General features: G+C 31.1%; 3 protein-coding genes across 5 annotated transcripts; 2 read left to right on the top strand and 1 right to left on the bottom strand.

The window, feature by feature from the left end:
* The first annotated feature begins 429 nt into the window (after positions 1 to 429).
* On the top strand, positions 430 to 11,915 carry DAW1 (Transducin/WD40 repeat-like superfamily protein). 3 transcript variants are annotated; one of them, XM_029271728.2, is made up of 25 exons: positions 432 to 626; positions 3,485 to 3,609; positions 3,777 to 3,861; positions 4,004 to 4,057; positions 4,415 to 4,506; positions 4,598 to 4,701; positions 4,805 to 4,877; positions 5,012 to 5,402; positions 5,892 to 6,212; positions 6,324 to 6,527; positions 7,113 to 7,208; positions 7,318 to 7,378; positions 7,495 to 7,619; positions 8,096 to 8,342; positions 8,509 to 8,663; positions 8,760 to 8,884; positions 9,032 to 9,155; positions 9,235 to 9,293; positions 9,484 to 9,580; positions 9,668 to 9,854; positions 10,128 to 10,229; positions 10,580 to 10,701; positions 11,397 to 11,456; positions 11,592 to 11,712; positions 11,831 to 11,915. In XM_029271728.2, the coding sequence occupies exons 1-24, from the start codon at positions 585 to 587 to the stop codon at positions 11,691 to 11,693; spliced, it is 3,153 nt and encodes a 1,050-aa protein (XP_029127561.1). In that variant the 5' UTR covers positions 432 to 584; the 3' UTR covers positions 11,694 to 11,712; positions 11,831 to 11,915. The 3 variants fall into 3 exon arrangements, with proteins under 3 accessions (XP_082923298.1, XP_029127561.1, XP_020218072.1); XM_020362483.3 differs by having other exon boundaries at positions 433 to 626; positions 11,592 to 11,915; XM_083067172.1 differs by lacking the exons at positions 11,397 to 11,456; positions 11,592 to 11,712; positions 11,831 to 11,915 and adding an exon at positions 10,838 to 11,093 and having other exon boundaries at positions 430 to 626.
* A 66-nt stretch (positions 11,916 to 11,981) lies between these two features.
* LOC109800047 (uncharacterized) lies at positions 11,982 to 13,820 on the bottom strand. The gene is made up of 6 exons (XM_020360728.2): positions 13,750 to 13,820; positions 13,597 to 13,681; positions 13,428 to 13,515; positions 12,881 to 12,965; positions 12,560 to 12,716; positions 11,982 to 12,314 (listed from the first exon to the last, which is right to left on the bottom strand). The coding sequence occupies exons 1-6, from the start codon at positions 13,789 to 13,791 to the stop codon at positions 12,199 to 12,201; spliced, it is 573 nt and encodes a 190-aa protein (XP_020216317.1). The 5' UTR covers positions 13,792 to 13,820; the 3' UTR covers positions 11,982 to 12,198.
* Positions 13,821 to 14,995: 1,175 nt separating this feature from the next.
* On the top strand, positions 14,996 to 19,354 carry LOC109794313 (tail-anchored protein insertion receptor WRB-like protein). The gene is made up of 7 exons (XM_020353767.3): positions 14,996 to 15,246; positions 15,511 to 15,590; positions 16,097 to 16,167; positions 17,849 to 17,907; positions 18,006 to 18,087; positions 18,293 to 18,342; positions 19,109 to 19,354. The coding sequence occupies exons 1-7, from the start codon at positions 15,133 to 15,135 to the stop codon at positions 19,178 to 19,180; spliced, it is 528 nt and encodes a 175-aa protein (XP_020209356.1). The 5' UTR covers positions 14,996 to 15,132; the 3' UTR covers positions 19,181 to 19,354.
* Positions 19,355 to 19,957: the final 603 nt, after the last annotated feature.

Raw genomic sequence — 19,957 nt, forward strand, 5'->3', positions numbered from 1 at the left:
AGCAGCAAAATTAGCCTATCTTTTTTCTACAATATTTTTTTACTCAAATTCAAATATTGGTGTAATTGTTGTAAATGGGGCAAATTATTCATTTCCTTTCGTACTTAAGAGAAGAAGCAAACTCGTTTGAGTGGTGCCACGTGCCTTTGAAAACTACTTATAAATCTCCTCTCCCACGTGTCTGAGGAAAACGGTAACCCTAACATAATTGTTTCCTACTTTTAACTGTGTTCGTCTCAATTCTCAAACATTTGTTTATTCCTAGTCTTTGGCTTTTGTTGGATGCAAAGGGTAATTAAATTAATTAATTAATTAATTATTTAAGGATCAAGTCAAATAATTTTCTTTATTAACCACAGTAGGATCCCAACCGTCGGTTCTTTTGTCTTTTACTAAATGTTTCACTTTCGTCCATTCCCATAAGAGAAAGAGAAAGCGGAATAAACAAAAGTTACGAAACTGCTATGTGCTAAATGCTTATACATGACAACAACTCTCTTTCGGTAATCACAAAGCACGTTTGGCTTCACATGTTCTGACTTCTGATTCATTATTCTCTACTCTCACTCTCAGATCCTTCAACCATGTTCGTGAAGAAGCTCGTCGAGAAAGCATCCATAAAGAAGGTAACTCTAGCTATTTCTATGCCTCGTCACTTTTTTCATTATTGTTTCATATGAGACCTTAGTTTTTCTACTTATCTTAAGGATTAGTTTCTCATTTAAAATCTCCGAACAATTGTTTGATCAATCGAACTAAATTACATGAGAAATTAACCGAGTTTTGTCCAATTGTATGAATTTAAGACTTCAAATATGAGGAACCAAACACGGTTTTAGATGCATTTGAGTTTACATTTCGTGAATGATTCAAATAAACAATCGGTATATTTTACTTTAAGAATTGATTAAAATTGTAGACGTCAAAGTGCACCCTCTCTCTCTCTTTGACTTTTGTGATCAAATTGCTATCTGTTTTTGTGTTCAAGAGGGAAAGAATAAAACAGAAATGGATACCGTATGAGCATTTCATACATGTATGGTTACTGGTTAGGTTATCTTTATGTTTTATTTTTGTCTTGTTGATATTTTCTTCTTAATTCTGAAAGCTCTTCCATGAGTGGTTTTTGGTAAGAAATTAACCGTATTTTTTTAATAGCGCATTATTCTTATTAATTCATCCAATCTTTTCATTAATACAATGAAAATATAGATAGTTTAAGATATTGTCCTATTTTGTATTTACCACCCCAAGACAAAATGTTGCTTGAAATGGAATATTCCTTCTTTTTTTTTTAGATACATCAATTTCTTTTCGTGGATAAGCAGTTAAGTGTATGTAAAAATGTGATTCGGATACACTCGATATTTCTGAAATCAGGGGCCCTTTAAAGTTGTGTTTGAATTTACTAATGTATATACGTGAATTTTGAATATACAACCAAACATAAATAAAAAAAAAAAAAAAAAACTCACACACACACACAATCATATGAAAGAAAATCATGAAATAATGTCTCCATTGCTATTTGGTTTTAAGGTAAAAGCAAAGCAGTATATCACTTTAGCAGAGACCAAACAGTTAAAGGGATAAAAATTTCAATAAATAATCACAAGGTCGTTCTAAATAATAATTGGCTTTATAATACAATACAATGTTAGAGGCCGTTATGTTTATTTAGTTTAGTTTAGGCCGGTGAGAGGGTGCAGGGAACCTCAGAACTCAAAACTCAGAAGTCAGAAGTCAGAGAACAATAGTTCGTGGAAGTGTGATACTGCGAATCTGCAGACTGGAATGCAACTTTTGCGTGAACTAATTTAATGCCTGCTCTTTTTTTTTTTTTTTTTTTTTTTTTTTTTTTTTTAATGAAATAATTTTTCATTTTGAATTTAGTTCTTTCATATTACTTGTATTTGGGTTACACCGCTCTTTGGTAAAACGAATAAAAAAGAGGAAACGACGAATTTGGCATCTGAAATTAAGGAAAAAAATCAAATAAGTTGTTGAATATATATATATATTTATTTATTTCATTGAAGTCTCGAAAGTTAATCGTTTTTCATTTTGGTATCTAAATATATTATTATTATTATTAGTAAAACTAAGGTATTCTGTGCTGTCATAAATGAATGAAAAGAATAAAAAAAAAAAAATTAAAAAAAATGCAATTAATTTCAAAATAGTGAGATAGTTATATAAATTAGTTAAAGGATACCAATACATTTCATTAAATTAGTTAAGGGATAAAAGAGTAAAAAAAAAAGTGAATACCAAAATAAGATATCTCCTTTATTTATGTTATTGATTATAGATATAGGCTATTATTATTATTAGGATGCAAGTGATATAAAATAAAAATAAAGGTTACAAAATGCAAATGCGGGAATACCTCTTCAAATAATCACTTTCATCTTTATTTTTTTTTTATAACTTTTTTGTCCATTCAATTATGTAATAACTTCTTATAAATAAAGAATAAAATAAATATTATAATATATATGCAACTGTATATGTAATTATTAGATGTACAAAGTATTTTGCCCTCTCTAATATATAATTAGAAAATATAAAAATAATATTAAATAAAATTAGAGACAAAATATACTTACAAAACAAGAGGATATTTATTATTGATAGAATAGATAATTAATTATTTTATACATATTTTTTTCTTCTATTTCACCCTTAAAAGATATGATGGTGGAAAAAATATATAATAAAAGATATAAATGTCTAAATAATATAAAAACCAAAGGGAGTTGTCCCCTGATTTATATATAGTAGAGATATAGTATAGATTATTATTATTTTAGTCCTTAGATGAAAAAGAGAGAGTTAATTTAAGGACTTAAAAAGTTTACAAATTTATTTGAGTTTTTCGTAGTTTCAGAAATTAATAGCACAGAGATGTATAATTTGAGTTTTCTGTAATCTGAATTTCGAAAACTTGGAACATATCCGAGAGACCATGACAGACACTATTTGCTTTTTCCTTGCGCGTTCAGTAACAATCTCTAGACTTCCCCCAGCACGCTCACATAAATTCAGTTCACCATTTTTCGTGATTAATTTTAATTTCACATTTATATGTAAGCTCAAAATAGCATAAATGTTACGATTTTGTGATATAGTAAATTAGACAAGTAAATTTGTAGCAATAAAGAGATGCAGTCAAAGTAACAAGATTTAGTTTTCTTCGATAAATATTCATCTGAATTGCTCATTCTTTATTTTCCACCTATAAGGTGGGCTTAAGAATGACATGCAATAATGGATAAATGGTTATTTTATTTTATTTATTTATTTTTTTCCTTTTTCCCCTCCTCATGTATCAAAATGAGCTGGTGACGTTACTTTATTATAATCTGGAAAACTTGCATCACTCACATTGAGCTTAGAACTAGAAAAATCGGTGAACTTCATCTAGGAGTATGACATATGCAGCTAGAAAACTAAAAATCTCAGTTATAAATTTGCGTTGCAGACTGCATCAGATGGGTTAAAAGGTAGTGATGTAGATCCATGTTTGGTATTTCATCAAGGGGTACCATCTGGTGGTACCAAGTTTGCCTATGACAATATTCAGAAGATACTGGCTCTTTCTACCAAGTATGTTCATCCTTTGTCAATTTTGTGATGTACACTGTCTTTTCTGATGTCTAATTGACAGTAAAAAAATAAATAAAATATATATATATATATATATATGATGCAACTCAAGCATAATTTGAATTTATGCTTGAAATAGAAATTGAATTTGTTGATATTTTTTTAAGGGATGGACGGATTAAACTATTTGGCAAAGATAATGCTCAAGTGCTGCTTGAATCTAAAGAGCCAGTGCCTAGCAAGTTTTTACAGGTTATACATATTTTGTCTTTTTCCTGACCAAATTTGTCTTGTTAATAAAAATGGCTATTGATTTCCTTGATGTCGTGAAAGATGTTATTTTTCCGTGAAATTAACAATACTAACGTAGTTAATATATGTATGCACTCTGCAGTTCATTCAGAATGAAGGGATTCTCATAAATGTCACGTTCAATAACCATATTGAGGTAAGTGTATCTAACTATCTATGGACTTTCTTATAATTCTATATTTCAAGTTGCCTTTGCATTTCGTTACTAGGTAGTGTTCCACTATTAAGATTTACCATGTCAATATTTTATTCAAATCATGTTCAAGCACGTTATTCAGGAAAAAAAGAGTACTAATAACACATTCTTCGACGAATTTCTTGTAACACACTCTCTCCTAGATTTATATTTATTAAAATTTATGTTGATCCACAAATTATGATTTCTAATAAATCAATCAATAAGAGGGACTGTATTTAAAAGAGCATATTAGAGAGTGTATTTTTAGCATTTATCTTCAGAAAATTCGCTGTCCTAAAGATATTTCTCACTTAGGTTTGGGACATAGACAAGAAACTGTTGTCTGACGTGTACATTGTTAAAGAAGAAATCACCTGTTTTTCAGTCATTCAGCATAGCTTCTTTATGTAAGTTTTTCAGTCTACTTTGAAATAAGCTATCAATAAATTAAATTTTGATGAAGCACAAAAAGTTATGAGCATGTATGTGCATTGACAGGTATGTTGGACTTTCTAATGGCAATATTTCAGTTTTGTTGATTGATCCAAAACCATGGCATGTGTTACGGATGAAGTACACCATACCCCTTTCAGCTTCTTGTGGTGAGATTTTCTATACCATCAGTTCAACTGGAATAATAATTAAATAACAAGTACCTTCTAAGTATAGCTTCTTGTCATTTAAGTTTCTTATTAATTTCTTTAGGAAATTTAACTGAAGAATCTGATGATACTGTTGTGACACACATACTGCCTCAACCAGCAGCCGAGAGTCAAAGGTGATATGCACAAAACCAGCCTTCATTTAGGACATTCCTATATAATTAATTTGGTGCTTACTTTTGCTTTTACTTGATCAATTTTTTTTATGTGAAATTTTTCTAACTTCTGTTCTCTTATGTGTTCACTGCAGAGTTCTCATAATCTTTAGAAATGGTCAAATAATATTGTGGAATATTCGAGAAAGCAGATCCATTTTTAGAACTGGTGGAAGAATGTCACAAACACGTTATAATGAAACAAAGAAAGTATCCACTGCATGTTGGGTGTGTCCTTTTGGAAGTAAGGTGGTTGTAGGTTACAACAATGGAGAGCTTTTCATTTGGAGCATCCCTTCTCTAAACACCGGAAATAGTTTAGCAACTGATTATAGTAGTCAAAACACTCCTATGTTCAAATTTAACTTGGGGTATAAATCAGACAAAACTTCCATAGGATCAGTAAAATGGATTTATGCCGAAGGAAAGGCTAGCCGGCTATATGTCATGGGAGCTTCTGACTATTCCCCTTCAAACTCTTTGCAGGTATTTGAATACTTTGCTTACATCATTAAAAGATACATGTTAACTTGTTCTTGGTTGAACTTTCTGTATCTATATTTTTCTTTAGGTTCAATCGATCATTTGGTCCTTAAATTTGCGCTGTGCTAGCTTTTCATTTTAGTCCTATGAACAATTTTATGTTTTAGTTCCTATTGTTAGTTTTTTGGATGTGTAAAACTACCTTAGTGATTAAAACATAAAAAAATATCTCGTTCAGATACTAAAACAAAAGGCTGGCACATAAATATAGACCAAATGATTAATTAGACTTTTTCTTTATAATGAGCTAACGATGAATGATAGTTTTTCTTTTTCTGGGAAAGAAAGCCTGAATTGAGTTCACTTATTACAACTTATATGAATTTGAGATTTTTGAATGGTTTGCTTTGTATTGAATTGGTTCAATGAAATTGAGCTAGGCTTAATTTGGTCATTTAAATAACTACTACCAATCTGCATTATGTGAAGCAGGTAGTGTTGTTGAATGAACATACAGAATCTCGCACAATTAAGATGGGACTTAATTTGTCTGAATGCTGTATTGACATGGAGATCATATCAACCTCAAGCAAACATAGACAAAATTATTTCATATTGCTAGGGAAATCAGGCCATGTATATCTCTATGATGACAATTTGATTGAAAGATATTTACTGCAAAGCCAGTCGAACTCTAAGTCCACTACTTCACTGCCAAAGGAAGTGGTTGTGAAATTACCACTGGCAGATTCAAGCATCACGACAGCAAAATTCATCTCCAACAATCTCAATATGTTTAGTTCTGAAGATGAGGTAATGGGGTGGTGAAACTGTTCAACTGTACCATATTTTTATTATTTTGACAATTTAATGCTTCTTTATGATTCTATTGATTTTAATTTATTTTATTTTATTTTTGGTCAGTGTTACAGTCAGCTGCTCAAGAATTATCCACCGCTTATTCCCATTGAAACAAATCTGAAAGATGGGATTAACTTCAGTTCTGTAAATTTCACTGGATTTTCAAACGTTAAAAATTTGTACATAACTGGACACAGCAACGGAGCTGTAACATTTTGGGATGCGTCATGTTCCCTTTTCACCCCAATTTTGCAATTAAAGCAACAGGTAGTAATTTTATTCAAAACTAGTTTGTGTCCAAATGTTGGCTTTATAACTTTGAGTGGTAAGACAATATTGGTTTCTGTCCAAATATTCACAACATTATATTCCAATTTGTTGTTGGAAAAAAATCGCCCACAAAATGAGAATTTTGTTTTCCCTTTATTTAATATAATATATAATATAAGATAGCATGAAAATCAGTAAGAGTATATGTTTCACAGTTTCGGTTTCAGAAAGGAGGCTGCTTTCATGTGTGTAAGCCAGCTTATATGCCTAGTTAATAAAATAAAATAAAATAATCTTGATTGTACTAGCTAATCAAAGATGATTTGTTGAAGTCCTATTGAAATTAGTCATAAATTGATAACAATATTTAGAAATATGTTTATAAAGTACCTACAACAAAATAGGCTTCGACTTTTGAAGACTCCAGTATGTTGTATTATTTAGTCATTGTTTTTTAGGTCCTCTCTAGTAGTATTAATGCCAGTTATTTTCTTTCCTAATGTATTTAACAACTATAGGAATCATTTACTTTCTCTTTCACGCGTAATTATTCCTTTATTTGTTTTCTTCATCCTAATGCAGAGTGAAAATGATTTTTCTTTAAGTGGCATACCCTTGACAGAATTATATTTTGATAGCAACTCTCCACTCCTTGTTTCTGGTGACCAAAGTGGGATGGTGAGTTTCATTCAGTTATGAATTTCGTGAACTGTGATATTTTCCTTTTCTTCTGTTCTAATCACTCATGCTTATTTTATAGTACGTATGATATAAACATGTTCTGCAGGTTCGTATCTATAGATTCAAACCTGAACCATATGCCTCCAACAGCTTCATGTCTCTTACTGGTATTGTGTAGCATGTTACTTAGTTTTCCACTAGTTCCTTACTCCTTAGTTACTCAACAAGCAACAGAATTTTCTTTTTAGTAGATAGTGACTTGCATTTGCATTCCCTTTTACAGGAGGTACAAAGAAAGGGACTGATGCAATCCACAGTATGAAACTTGTGAAGACTAGTGGTGCTGTAATTTGTATGCACTTAGATCACAGTTCAAGGCATCTTGCTGTTGGTTCTGACCAAGGAAATGTGAGATACTTTTCTAGCTTTTTCTTTCTTTTCTTTTTACATTTGGAAATGCATTGTTAGAATACTGTTCCATAGAAACAAGTTTAATATGCGAGGCAAAATATTAATTATCTGGGACACAGATTAATATGAGACTAAATTATCTTATAAGTTATAACTTTTAAGATCCATTGGAGTTGCCAAGAATTCATTGAGAACATCAGCAGTAAAACAAAAAGTGAGCACATTGTGTCACTGCTTTAAGCAACTCGATAGTGGATTTATGTAGTATTTGGGAAGCCCGGGATTTCCATTCTATCCCTGATGCTGATCATATCTTTGGTCCAGCTTATCATATTGCTGCTTCTGCTTGATGAATGATTATCAGATAGTATGTGAAACTTAACTAGCTATGTTAGGCTCTTTAGATTTGAGTGTATAGATTTTTAATATATTCACAGTGCTAATTTGTGTGATGATGTACCATTTTGTTACAGGTTTCAGTTATTGACTTAGATGGTCCATCTTTGTTATATCGAAAACATATTGCAAGTGAAATTGCCAGCGGTATCATCTCTCTGCAGTTCAAAACCTGCAGTTTGCATGGTTTTGAGAAAAATATTTTAGCAGTTGGAACAAAGGACTCATCTGTTCTAGCAATAGATGGTGAAACTGGAAACGCATTGAGCATCGGAACTGTTCATCCAAAGAAGCCCTCTAAAGCATTATTTATGCAGGTGTTGGGTAAGAGTTTGCACAGTCAAAACAATGATCAGTTATAAAAACAGATTGATTTATGATATCAATGATCTAAACGCTTACTATGTTTAAGATTCAAGTTCAAATACTATTTTTTATAGCAATGAAGAATCTGATGGAAAAGAATAAGACCTTCTATCATGTTATACAGATGGACAGGGAGAATCAATCACAGGATCAGTTACAAAAGATGGCCTAGACTTGAGAGAAGGGAATCGTATTGAAGATGCAACAGCAAAGCAATTTTACATTTTGCTGTGTTCTGAGAAGGCTTTGTATGTCTATTCTTTTGTGCATGCTTTACAGGTATTGTGTTCTTAAATCTTTACTTCTGTCCTTACTCATGAGTAATGACTAGAATATTAGCTGATGCTTGCAGTTACTCATTCTCATATGTTTCAGGGAGTAAAAAAGGTGCTTTACAAAAAGAAGTTTCATTCCTCTTCTTGTTGCTGGGCATCAACAATTTACGGTTCCTCTAATATTAGTCTCATACTCCTTTTTACCAGTGGAAAAGTAGAATTAAGGTGCTTATCTATTTATTTATTTTTTTCTGAAGTCTGCACATACTTTTTAGAAGTGAAGGGCCAACAATTTGGTGTTAAAATTCAATCCCCATGTTGAGCATTCTTTTTTTAAATTAAATGATTTAACAAGACGTGTTACAATTTTAGGTCTTTGCCAGAGTTATCTCTGATCGTCGAGACTTCAATTAGAGGTTTCACGTACTCACCTCCAAAATTGAAGCCATTTTCTGATAGCCAGATATGTTGTTCATCCAAAGGGGAACTTGTTTTGGTATGATTGTAGCTTTCACTAGTGCAACACATTTTTAAATATATTTATGACATTAAATTAAGTCAACGTCAGTGTACAGGTGAATGGTGATCAGGAAATTTTTGTTCTCTCGTTGTTGGCCCAGAGGAATATATTCAGGTACATAAGCCTAGAGAATGGCATTTGGAATCTTGTTATCAATCTTCACCACATAAAAAACTTCTGCCTGGCTATAGGAAAATGTTTACTACAGGGAAAGATATTTGCAGCCTTTTATCTTCTTTACTATTTTTGTTTAGAGGTAGAAGAATACTAGTCTCATTGCACATTATGCTTGACTTTGTTTTAGGCTTTTGGACTCTGCTAGCTGCATCTACAGGAAGGAAAGGATACCATCACAAGAAGAGCTTATTCCTGGCCCTGTCATCCATAAGGAAAAGAAAAAGGTAAACAGTAACATTTTAATAACTTCTACAACTATAGCCACCTTCCTTGTGACTGAAGGTATTTGGTACTGTTTTCCGGCATCCAAGGGTATATTCAGCTCCGTTATCAAAGATTTTACTGGCAGTAAAGAAAAGCACGTGCCCCTCATGGAAAAAGAAGATCCCAAAGAAAGTATACGGGAACTGTCAGCAATATTCTCAAATGCAAACTTTGCATGTAATGAAAATGATGATAAGCCAACGATGAATGACAATCAGCTTGAGTTAAACATAGGTATAACAATGCCTCAGATGTGGTTTTGAACATTTGCTTTAAATTTTTGGCCAACAAAGATGAAACTTGCCTTTTGTGTCAATCAATCCATGCTGTCTTTTTTATTGGCGATCTGACTCTGCTAGTCGAAAGCATGCATGTTATAATTTATAAACAGGACTAAATTACAGCCATAGATTAATTTGCTTTCTAAGGCATTTCCTGTAGTGTACTTATTGGCTTCCTTGAGTTTGTGGTAACCAATTTGAGGTGTTCTCTTTTCCTCCCATATAGATGACATTGACCTAGAGGACCACGGAGAAAAACGAAAAGAACAAAGCATATTAGGAGCTCTTAATAAGAAGAATTTGGCTGGCAAATTTCAGTCTCTGAAAGGTTTGTGACAACAAGTTAAACTTTATGCAAACTGATTTTCCTTATGTTTTTCATCATGTGACCTAAGAAATAAGCACTTGAACTACTGTGGATGGAAGAAAAACATGTGACCTAAGAAATAAGCACTTAAACTACTTTTCTACTAATTTGTATTCCCAGTTTTGTAAACAACTCTGGCAATTAAAATTGCACTCGGTACAATTTAGTAAACTACATTGTGTGACCGAAGAAAAGCATTAATTGGTGCATTCTAAGAATTTTCAATCTCCTACCAGTCTTCTTTTGGATTGAAGGTAATTACAGGTTTTTCCTAATCGCTAGCTAATCTAATTGAGCATTCCAATATACAGGAAGATTGAAAGAGATGAAGGGAAACAACCAAAAAACCTCAGATAAGGAAGTGCAACAGGACGAAAAAGATGGTTCGCTTGATCAAATTAAGAAGAAATACGGATTTTCTTCTTCCGCCAATGTAAGAATATATCTGTCATATGCATTCTCATCAGCTTGACTTTTCTACCACAACAATACACTAGCATGGCGTTATATGTGCTTATTTACAAGTGAAACATGTTGCCTAGGCCCTATAGCTAATTTTCATTTTGTAGGCATCAAGTGTATCTGTTAAAGCAAACACAGATTGAGGATCAGGATTGACCATTACCAAGAATCTTTAACCTACGATTTATTACCTACCAATTAGAGATTTTAATCAGTTGTACTTTCTTTAAATGTTCTTTTTCATTTTTTTTGCGAAAAAGGTAGCACTTTATTTAATTCTTTTCTTTTACTTGTATATTCTAGCATGCTAAACATTGTACGAAGTTTAATTTTGAATTAGATAGTGCAAAATTTTAAGATACATTTCAGACAATTCTTCTATGACATCTTTGTTTGAAGCTTGAGACTATATATGGTTATTATGAACATCGTTTCATCCTACACGCTTTATGATTTTATCAATGAATTTTCAATCCTCAAAGTTATGTGACCATCAAAATTTTAGGACCTAACAAAAGACATTCTTAGTTTCAACAAAATAGATACCACGAAACTAGTAATTTCCATCGTTGTATAATTAGACAGTTTCCATATATTTAAAGCTTCGTTTTCTTTTTGCTCAAATATGAGTGCAAACATTAATCAATCATGAATCTGGTGCTACAGGACTCAACCGTTGCTAAACAGGCACAAATCAGGCTGCATGAAAACACAAGGAAATTGGAGGTATCTTTTACCTAGACAACAAAACGAAAAAACAGTTTGAATTTCGTTATCCTATCCTATGCCGACGTACACAAGAAAATTTGGAAGGAAAAAAAATCCAGAACTTATTTGTTTACATATCTCCTATCTTGGCAGGGTATCAACCTTCGTGCCACAGAGATGCAAGTTAAAGCAAAATCATTTTCATCATTGGCAAAACAAGTGCTGCGAACTGCTGAGCAGGATAGACGAAGTTGATCAGACCTCTTAGTTAATGGTTTATACTTAGGCCATACATTATTTTATTTTTTAATTGCACATATATATATTTTTTAATATTTTTTTATAAGTCAGTTTTGTTCACAATTATGTTGAATTCTTGCTTCTTTTTACAGTGACAGTGGCACCGATATGCTGTCTGAAAACTTTTGTTTTGGATCGATAGTGTTCGAATGTGATCATGTATTATATGGATTAAGATTTTCAGTTTCTACCCTCTTTTCCTGCGGAAGTTATTGTCCATAATATAGACACACACACAAGTCATTACAAAAGGACTATCATGCAGATAAGTCGTGCATATTTCTAGCAAAGCTCAAACCACTGAATCTGTTCTGCATTCCATGGTTATTCACGGTTCAACTAACTCACCAACTTATTTATGGCTCAATTTCTTCTTCTCACTAAATAGTATTAGCCCATCATAACTCATTTAAAACTTGAAATCTACACGGTATGAGTTCAGACCACAAACTTGCAATGACTAGTGTTTTATCAGCAGATCTTCCAATAGCGAGCGTATCTGTTCTCTAACAGCATCTCTGTTACTAACGCTTAATGTAAAACAAGTTGCTCCTGCATGATTCCGCAACCTTGCAACTGCAGAAATCGATAACATTAGTCCTTCACAAGTTCAGCAAAGCAATTAGCTAGAGCGTTGCTCCAAAATCCTCAAAACATCTCTTCAACAGATCTTTGAGCTTCGTGCCTATAAGGTCTAGTGACAGATTTCATCCTATCTTGTTTACTTGAAGATTTGAGAAAAGGAAATTTGTACCTAGGATTTTTCAGAAAGAAACAAGATGCCGTTTGAGAAAAGGAGAAAACTATGGACAAAAAATTACCTTCAGGTATGTCCCTGCCAAATTTCGGAACTGGAATGGAAGCCAAAACTGGGATATTTGACTCCAAAACTCTCAGAACTGCAGGGAAGAATGATGAACTGAATAACTCCATCTTACCAACTTCGTCAATGATGAACAGATCAGTGTCTTCTCTAACCTATTCATTGAATGCGTATTTTAAAAGCTCAATGGCTGATCTAATACATGGGAAACAACAAATAATACTTTCAACATCCTCAATAACAAATATGGAGTAATCCAATCTGCTACTTAAGTTAAGAAAAAAGCATAAGTAAAAGACATTAAAGAAAGAAAGCAGACCTGTAACTCGGGCAGTGCTAGTGACTCAAAGGATGCTACATCAGCTTTATACTTGCCAACACTAGGCCATCTGAGAGTCTCAACGCTGCCAAAACCAATGCCATCAAATGACACCATCTAATCCACCAAATAGGTAGAGTTGTAACAACACTGCCAAGTTATGTCAAGTAGGATTTTTTTAAGTGTGTTATTAGTGTGAAGTATGGAAGATAACTAATCCTTATTGAGAAATTTGGCTAACTACTTTTAGTGGGGTCTTTCCTCCTAACGCCCTTCACTAAAAGTGTCTGGTTTTCAGCAAACATTAATCATCGCAAAGTCTCTGAATATTTCACATCCACAACAGAGTTACGAAAAAAATAGTTTTTTTTAACCTCAAACAGGTAGGATTTACTAATTCATGAAAGCCTTCCTTGAAAAATGAATAATACCTCAAGCAGCATACCAGGAAATACAAAAAAAAAAAAAAAAATCACATAATCCTATCTAACTAATAGTGGTAAACAGAAAATTGGGATGTTTATGGTGTGGAGCTAAAAAGTTGTACGTTGAAATGTTGGAGGCAAGTGGGGCAGTGCGACCATCGAGAGTGACCACTTCAAAACCAACCCTCTGGCCATCGCGCCTAACTTCCCCTACGTAATCAACAACCATTTTGGTAATGAATATGTGAGATGGTGGATGAAAGAAGAAGAAGAAAAGAAAGTGAGGCTTACGAGTGTAGAAACCCTGAAGCTTGAGGGAAGGATTGACCTTGAGGGACTCGAACACTCTCATGATGAGAGTGGTTTTTCCCACACCCTGATGAGATCATTGAAATCAAAAACAAATAAGAACAAAATGAAGAGGGAGAGGTTGGGTTTACTCACCGGAGTACCAGTGACGAGGAAGCATTTGCCGGGACCAGCCATCGTGTCTGTTTCTGCGTGTTCTAATTTCATGTGACAAGTTTAACATATATGATTATTATTTATATATATAAAAAAATTAACGCAATATTAAAAAAGTTATTTATTTGTATTAATTTTTTTTTTATTTTTATAGTATTTTTTTAAAATAATTCTTATTATAAATGTCAGAAAAAAGTAAAGTAATGTATTAAAGGAGTAATATTTTAGAAAAAATGTTATTAAATGAGATAAAGAAATAGTTAAATTTGTTTATATTTAAAAATAAAAAAAATTATATATATATTTTTCATAATAGAAAGGAAAGAGATTTTGTCAGGAATAAGATTTTATATTATTATTATAATTAAATTATTTTTTAAGTTGGTATTTTTCAATGTTAATTTTTCTAGTATCTATCAAAATAAATGATTAATTGTAATTGTTTTATCATTTTTTATGTATATATTTTGCATTGATATATCAAAATTGAGAATTTATTATTATTACTATCAATATTATCACAAATTTTACTATTATCATCATTATATTGACAATGACATCAAAATGATATTAATAATTATAATTATAATATTAATTATTATTATTATTATAGTTATTATTATTATTATTATTTTTAATGTTATTATAACTATTTTTTTCAAATACTCTATTATAAATGTGATTATCATTATTATTATCATCATTTCTTCCTCATCATAATTATTATTTTTTATTGTTACTACTATACTCCCAGGTGGAAAAAGTAATTATAATGATAATTAAATTTTAATATTTTAAAAAGTATTAATGTTTAAAAATAAGTTTATATAATATTATAAATATTTATTATAAATCTAAAGTTTAAATATGTTTTCAATCTCATAAATATTATAAAAGTTTACACTTTTAGATGCTTGACATTTTATTAGTGTTCTTTTTTAGTTCTTATTATTAACTCAAGGTAATTTAACACTAAAATAGTTAACAAATCATAATTATTTTTAATTTCTAACATATTATAAATGGTATTTACAAGACTCAAAATATATTAAGAAAATGTAAAAAAAAATTAAAAAAAAAATATTACGATACACTAAAACTAGATTAAACATATTTGCATGAATTAAAAATATATCTAAACCTAAATTCAAATATATAAGGATAGGGAAGCCAAGTAGGGAAACTTATAATGTTGGTCTTGATATCCCAAATTTCCATACTCAAAGCCTATGAGTTATTTAAGCTCTTCTATTTCTATTTATTTCCCCGGATAAATCAGAAAGTAGGGAGAAAAAAAGGAAGAAAGATAAAGACACATTGAAATTAACTCTGCGTAGATCTTGTACCTTAAAATCGTGAATAATGGGAGACGAAGCAACCCAAGAACGCGAAAGGTCCTTAGCAGCTCCTCTCATTTTTATCATCGTTGCTGCTTTTCAATTTGCATACTATCGCCTCGATCACGTTATTAAGAAGGTTTCATCTTCTTTTCCCCATTCTATTTTTCAATTCAACCAAAATTAATCAATGCTAATTAAGGTTTCCCATTCTCCTCTACCATTTGAGAACCTCAAATTCTCGTGATAAACAAATCAAGAAAAGGGATTCATAGTGAGAATTCATTCCTTTGCCATTAAGAAATTTTCTTCCTCACGTAATTAGCATGTCTTTGTTAAATTGAAAACCCTTGTAGCTTGTATGCGTTGTAGCATTAACTCTACTCGTATGATTTTTCTACAGAGTGGATCCGATAGTGAAAAAGAAATTCAGTTGCGCGCAGAAATAAAACAACTTTTGAAGGAGGCAAGTTTAATGTCGCAGTAAGTAATGCTTTTGGAACCCTTTTTGTGTCGAGCTAATGTTACCATTTGATGAGTTCTCATTGGTGTCAAGCATTTTGCTACGTTTATGTGTGTCTGTTTGTGGTTGATGATCGGAAATTAAAGGGTAAATCTACAATGTTGTCCAAAGTCGACTATGACAAGTGTTTTACAGTTTTTTTGGTAGGAAAGTTACATATGAAAAAGTATTAGGAATGAGAAAAATTGAACTGATATGGGGTCATAGACTTATCGGTATTCACTAATATGTTAAAGTTAATTTCAATTTTGAACTAAATAAATTGATGAGAAATATTTGCCATTATTTAAATTAGTAGAACAAAGAAGCAATAGCGTTGACAGGTATAAAATTGTGGGGAAATTCAAATAGAGAAATCGGATGGATATAGGAGGAATAGAGAGTGAATATAACACGAGTACTGAAAAAGAGATGTTGTAAGATATGATTGCAAAATTTATGCATGTGTGTGTTTGTGTCCTCTCAGGCCATCAACCTTTGCACAAGCAGCAAAACTCAAAAGGCTTGCAGCTGCTAAGGAGAAAGAACTTTCAAAGTGTGAGTTTATTTCTTGTTGCAAGATTTTTACTTTCCCTATTTTATCCTTTCCAATGTACATTAAGTGCAATGTGCTATATGTCTATGAGGACTTTACACGAACAGTATAAAATGAAATTTGATGAAAGGAGTAACTAAGCAAGGTCATCTCAATTTTAATGGTAAATATACTCTCTGCTAAGAGAGTAAGAAACTTGTCTCTGTAAAACTACAACAAATAGTGAATAAAATTTAATTCAATTCGAAGGTAATTGAACTATCTGTGTGATTAAAGATATTATGACAGTGTATATCATGGACCTATAACACGCCTCTTCGTAAATAACCAAGTTTCAGTATATAATAATCAAATTTCATGCAACTTGTTGATGGTCAAGGGCTTCATGGCAGAGAAGAGAAGAGAGAGAGCGAGAGAGTCTGAATTTTTTGTCCATTGCGTTCACATATGAATCTTACATTAGAAGACTAAGGCAATGTGCCTTATCTACATGGTCCGAAAGTGTAACAAACTAAAAACAATTTTACAACAACTTGTAACCGCCTAATTATTACAAATATCAGCTGATACAACTGTGTTCCTTGTATTCAAATACAAACAACTAGTCTAATGAATATTATCATGTATCTGTACTTCAAATAGTTTACTGCCTAGATTAATATTAGTAGATAGTAGATACTTGTTTTTTATTCAAGAGGAAAAACACGATTGAAGATTGAACCAGACATTTAATCCTTATATTTCTTACAAGTTAGGCCATAAGTTTCAGGAACTTGACTTATTCTCGTTACTAATTGAATGTTGTTTGTACCAAAAAAATATGTTGGGGTTGGGGAACAACAAACTCCTTCACACAATTAGAATAAAAAAAATAGAGCACACAATGACGATGCTACAACATAAAAATAGCTGAAGAACATAAGTTGTTGTGAATCAACACTTCCTGCTTATGTCCACATCAACATCTCAATATCTATTCATCATCTCAAATCAGATTACAACTTTTGTAAATAAACTTGAAAAACCCTAATTATTTATAAGTTTTCTAGAGAAACTTGAGAAAGTCATCTCATTTCAAGTTCTTTAAACAAACATGAAAAACCCTGTTTTATATTATTTCCTCTCATTTAGGGTGATGATCACTTTTTGAGGACAAGTGACTCTTCTCCTATCAAAAACCTTTATTTATAGATCTTACATCATAATTTTGAAATAGGAAACAAATGTCTAATTTAAAGATAATATCTTTAAATCTTTAATAATTAGATAAATATCTTTGAATTTACCAACAAGGTGTGATATTGTTGGTAGATAACTTTATTCCTTAAATATGTGATTAGAAGTTTGATTTCTGGTCGATGTGTATGAAAGCATTTGTTAAGATATATCAACTTTTTAAATGGATATCATTATATTGAGGGTTTAGTCCTTAACTTTCAGCTAGGAAATACTTTGGTTTACGAAGAAAAAGATAATATTTTAAAATCTGAATGTCATTTTAAAAATTTGAACTTTGAAATTTGAATTGTGTTTCCAACAAAATATTATATGAACAAATTACTTCATAATATTTCCCCCTTCGTAAATAAAGTTTATCCTTTATTTAAAGTTGGTTATTTAATTAATTAAAATTAATTTTCCTACCCTCTAGTTTGTTAAAAGGATAGTTTAACTATTATGCAGACCAAAATTCATCTCACAAAGATAAAGCTTCGTTTACAAAAGTGCTGCTCATCTTAAAGGTACTTCAGATATATATATATTTTTCCTTTTTAAGTTGACAGGATTTCTTTGTACAGGTTTATATAAAGATGCTTACCTATTTTTTCTGTGCGTGTAGTATATAACATATGGAGTGCTGCTTATCTGGTTTTGGCGTGTTCCCGTGGCTACCATACCTGAGCAACTTGTTCAACCATTTGGTAATGCAATTATGATTATATAATACTTTAATTTGCATAATAAATCCTTTCTCTTATCTTTTAGCATGCGATCTATTTTTAATTTTGGGTTTCTAATGTTTCCAAATGAAGGCCTAACAGATAAATGGCGTGTCTTGTTATTAGAGATAGAAGACACAATAAGGTTTTTGATTTGAGTTTTGAACATATTTGGCACTCATTGCAGGGAGCTTGTTATCTTGGAAGACCGTAGGAGTTCAAAATAACAGTGTAACGGTAAGTAATTGCTCCTACCTTCCTTGCTAATTAAGGTCTCTCTTAATGCATACTGTTGCTGATAGGATAGCTATTTCTATGGCTACTGCTATGCTAAGAAAACTACCATTAGAGCTATGAGAGAAGATAAAAGGCTACATTAAAGCTAAGATATAAACATGATATTTCTTCATTGATGCTTCTAAGTTCTAAGGGCTAAGGGGATACAAATTTATAATCTAAAAGCTACTAATGATGACACTAAATGTGTCATCATCCTATTTTAGTGAATATAAAATAACATTAAAATTAAATACAAAAATATACTAATATTCTAAGTTCATTCAATATAATTTTTCAGTTTCAGCCATTTAATATTCTTTCTTTTGGACTTAGAGCCCATCCTAACAGTTGCCATCATTTTTATGATTATTTGAAAGAAATTACAGTTTAATGATTAAAATGGAGCACTTTTTGTGTTGATTACTCAAATTAATTTTGGAAAAACATATTACCATTTAGTCTAAATTATATTGTTGTCACCTATAACTATAGAATAGGTAGGGTCCAGCCGTTGGGCCAAACATGAGAAATGGATTGGTCTGCCCTGACTTTTTATAAGGACCAAGTGTAATACTTTAACCATACTACACCAATTTCAACTCATTCACCTCTCATTATACAGATCATATTCAGGAATAAATTATAAAATTTTGCAATAGTATGTAGCATTCATTTTTATTTTTTAATTTGTAAGCTGTTTCTAATTGTGTTTTTGTCATTGCAGATTGGGATAATATCTTGGTTAGTAGTATCTGCTAGGGTTTGCAGATTTGTCCGTCGAGCTTATAGCAAATAAATAAATAATAATTAATTTTATTGTGAAAAAAAAATACTAGCTGCTTCAAATCCTGGTTTTGAAGTAGAATGAACAAGTTTGTGCTCAATAGACATATTACAATTGTATGAAATTTGTTCTTATTTTCTTCACAATCTAGTTGATCATTGATTAGTTGTAACTAGCTTGCGAGTATTTCAAATTGTTTTATGTAGATATAGACAACGTTTTGAAACTCATCTTCATCATATGCGCATAATGTGATCGGCAATGCTTCATTTCTTGAAATAAATTTAATGATTGGTGTAAAAAAAATAATATTTGGCAATTCTTTTTATCGTTTAATAATATTATCAATTGCAATTTCGTAATCATATTATTTCTTAAATTAATTAAATAAACATGTACTACTTATTTGTGACTCCTTATAAAAATGTATATTTTATACACCTACAATATATTGAAGTATTATTTAACAAGTTTGACTGGTATAGTTTAACTAATTATAAAAGCGTCAATTAGCATAAGCTTAAACAAAAATATATAAATATACACTTTGGGCTCTTAAAGTTTAAGCTCATTTTAATTTAGTATAAGTAAAATATTTTAAAGAAAAAAATATGACATTAACATCGTACATTTCATAAATCAATTAGCAACTTTTTTCTTAAAAAAAATCTAATTAGGATGGTATAATATTTTATTTCTAATTAAACTACTTTCTTAGAAATGAGTTTCTCTAGAATATAATTATATAATTATACAATTATACACATATATATATATATATGTTATTTT

This window comes from Cajanus cajan, chromosome 11 (assembly GCF_000230855.2).
Source record: "Cajanus cajan strain Asha chromosome 11, NIPB_CcT2T_4, whole genome shotgun sequence".
NCBI classification, from domain to species: Eukaryota; Viridiplantae; Streptophyta; class Magnoliopsida; order Fabales; family Fabaceae; genus Cajanus; species Cajanus cajan.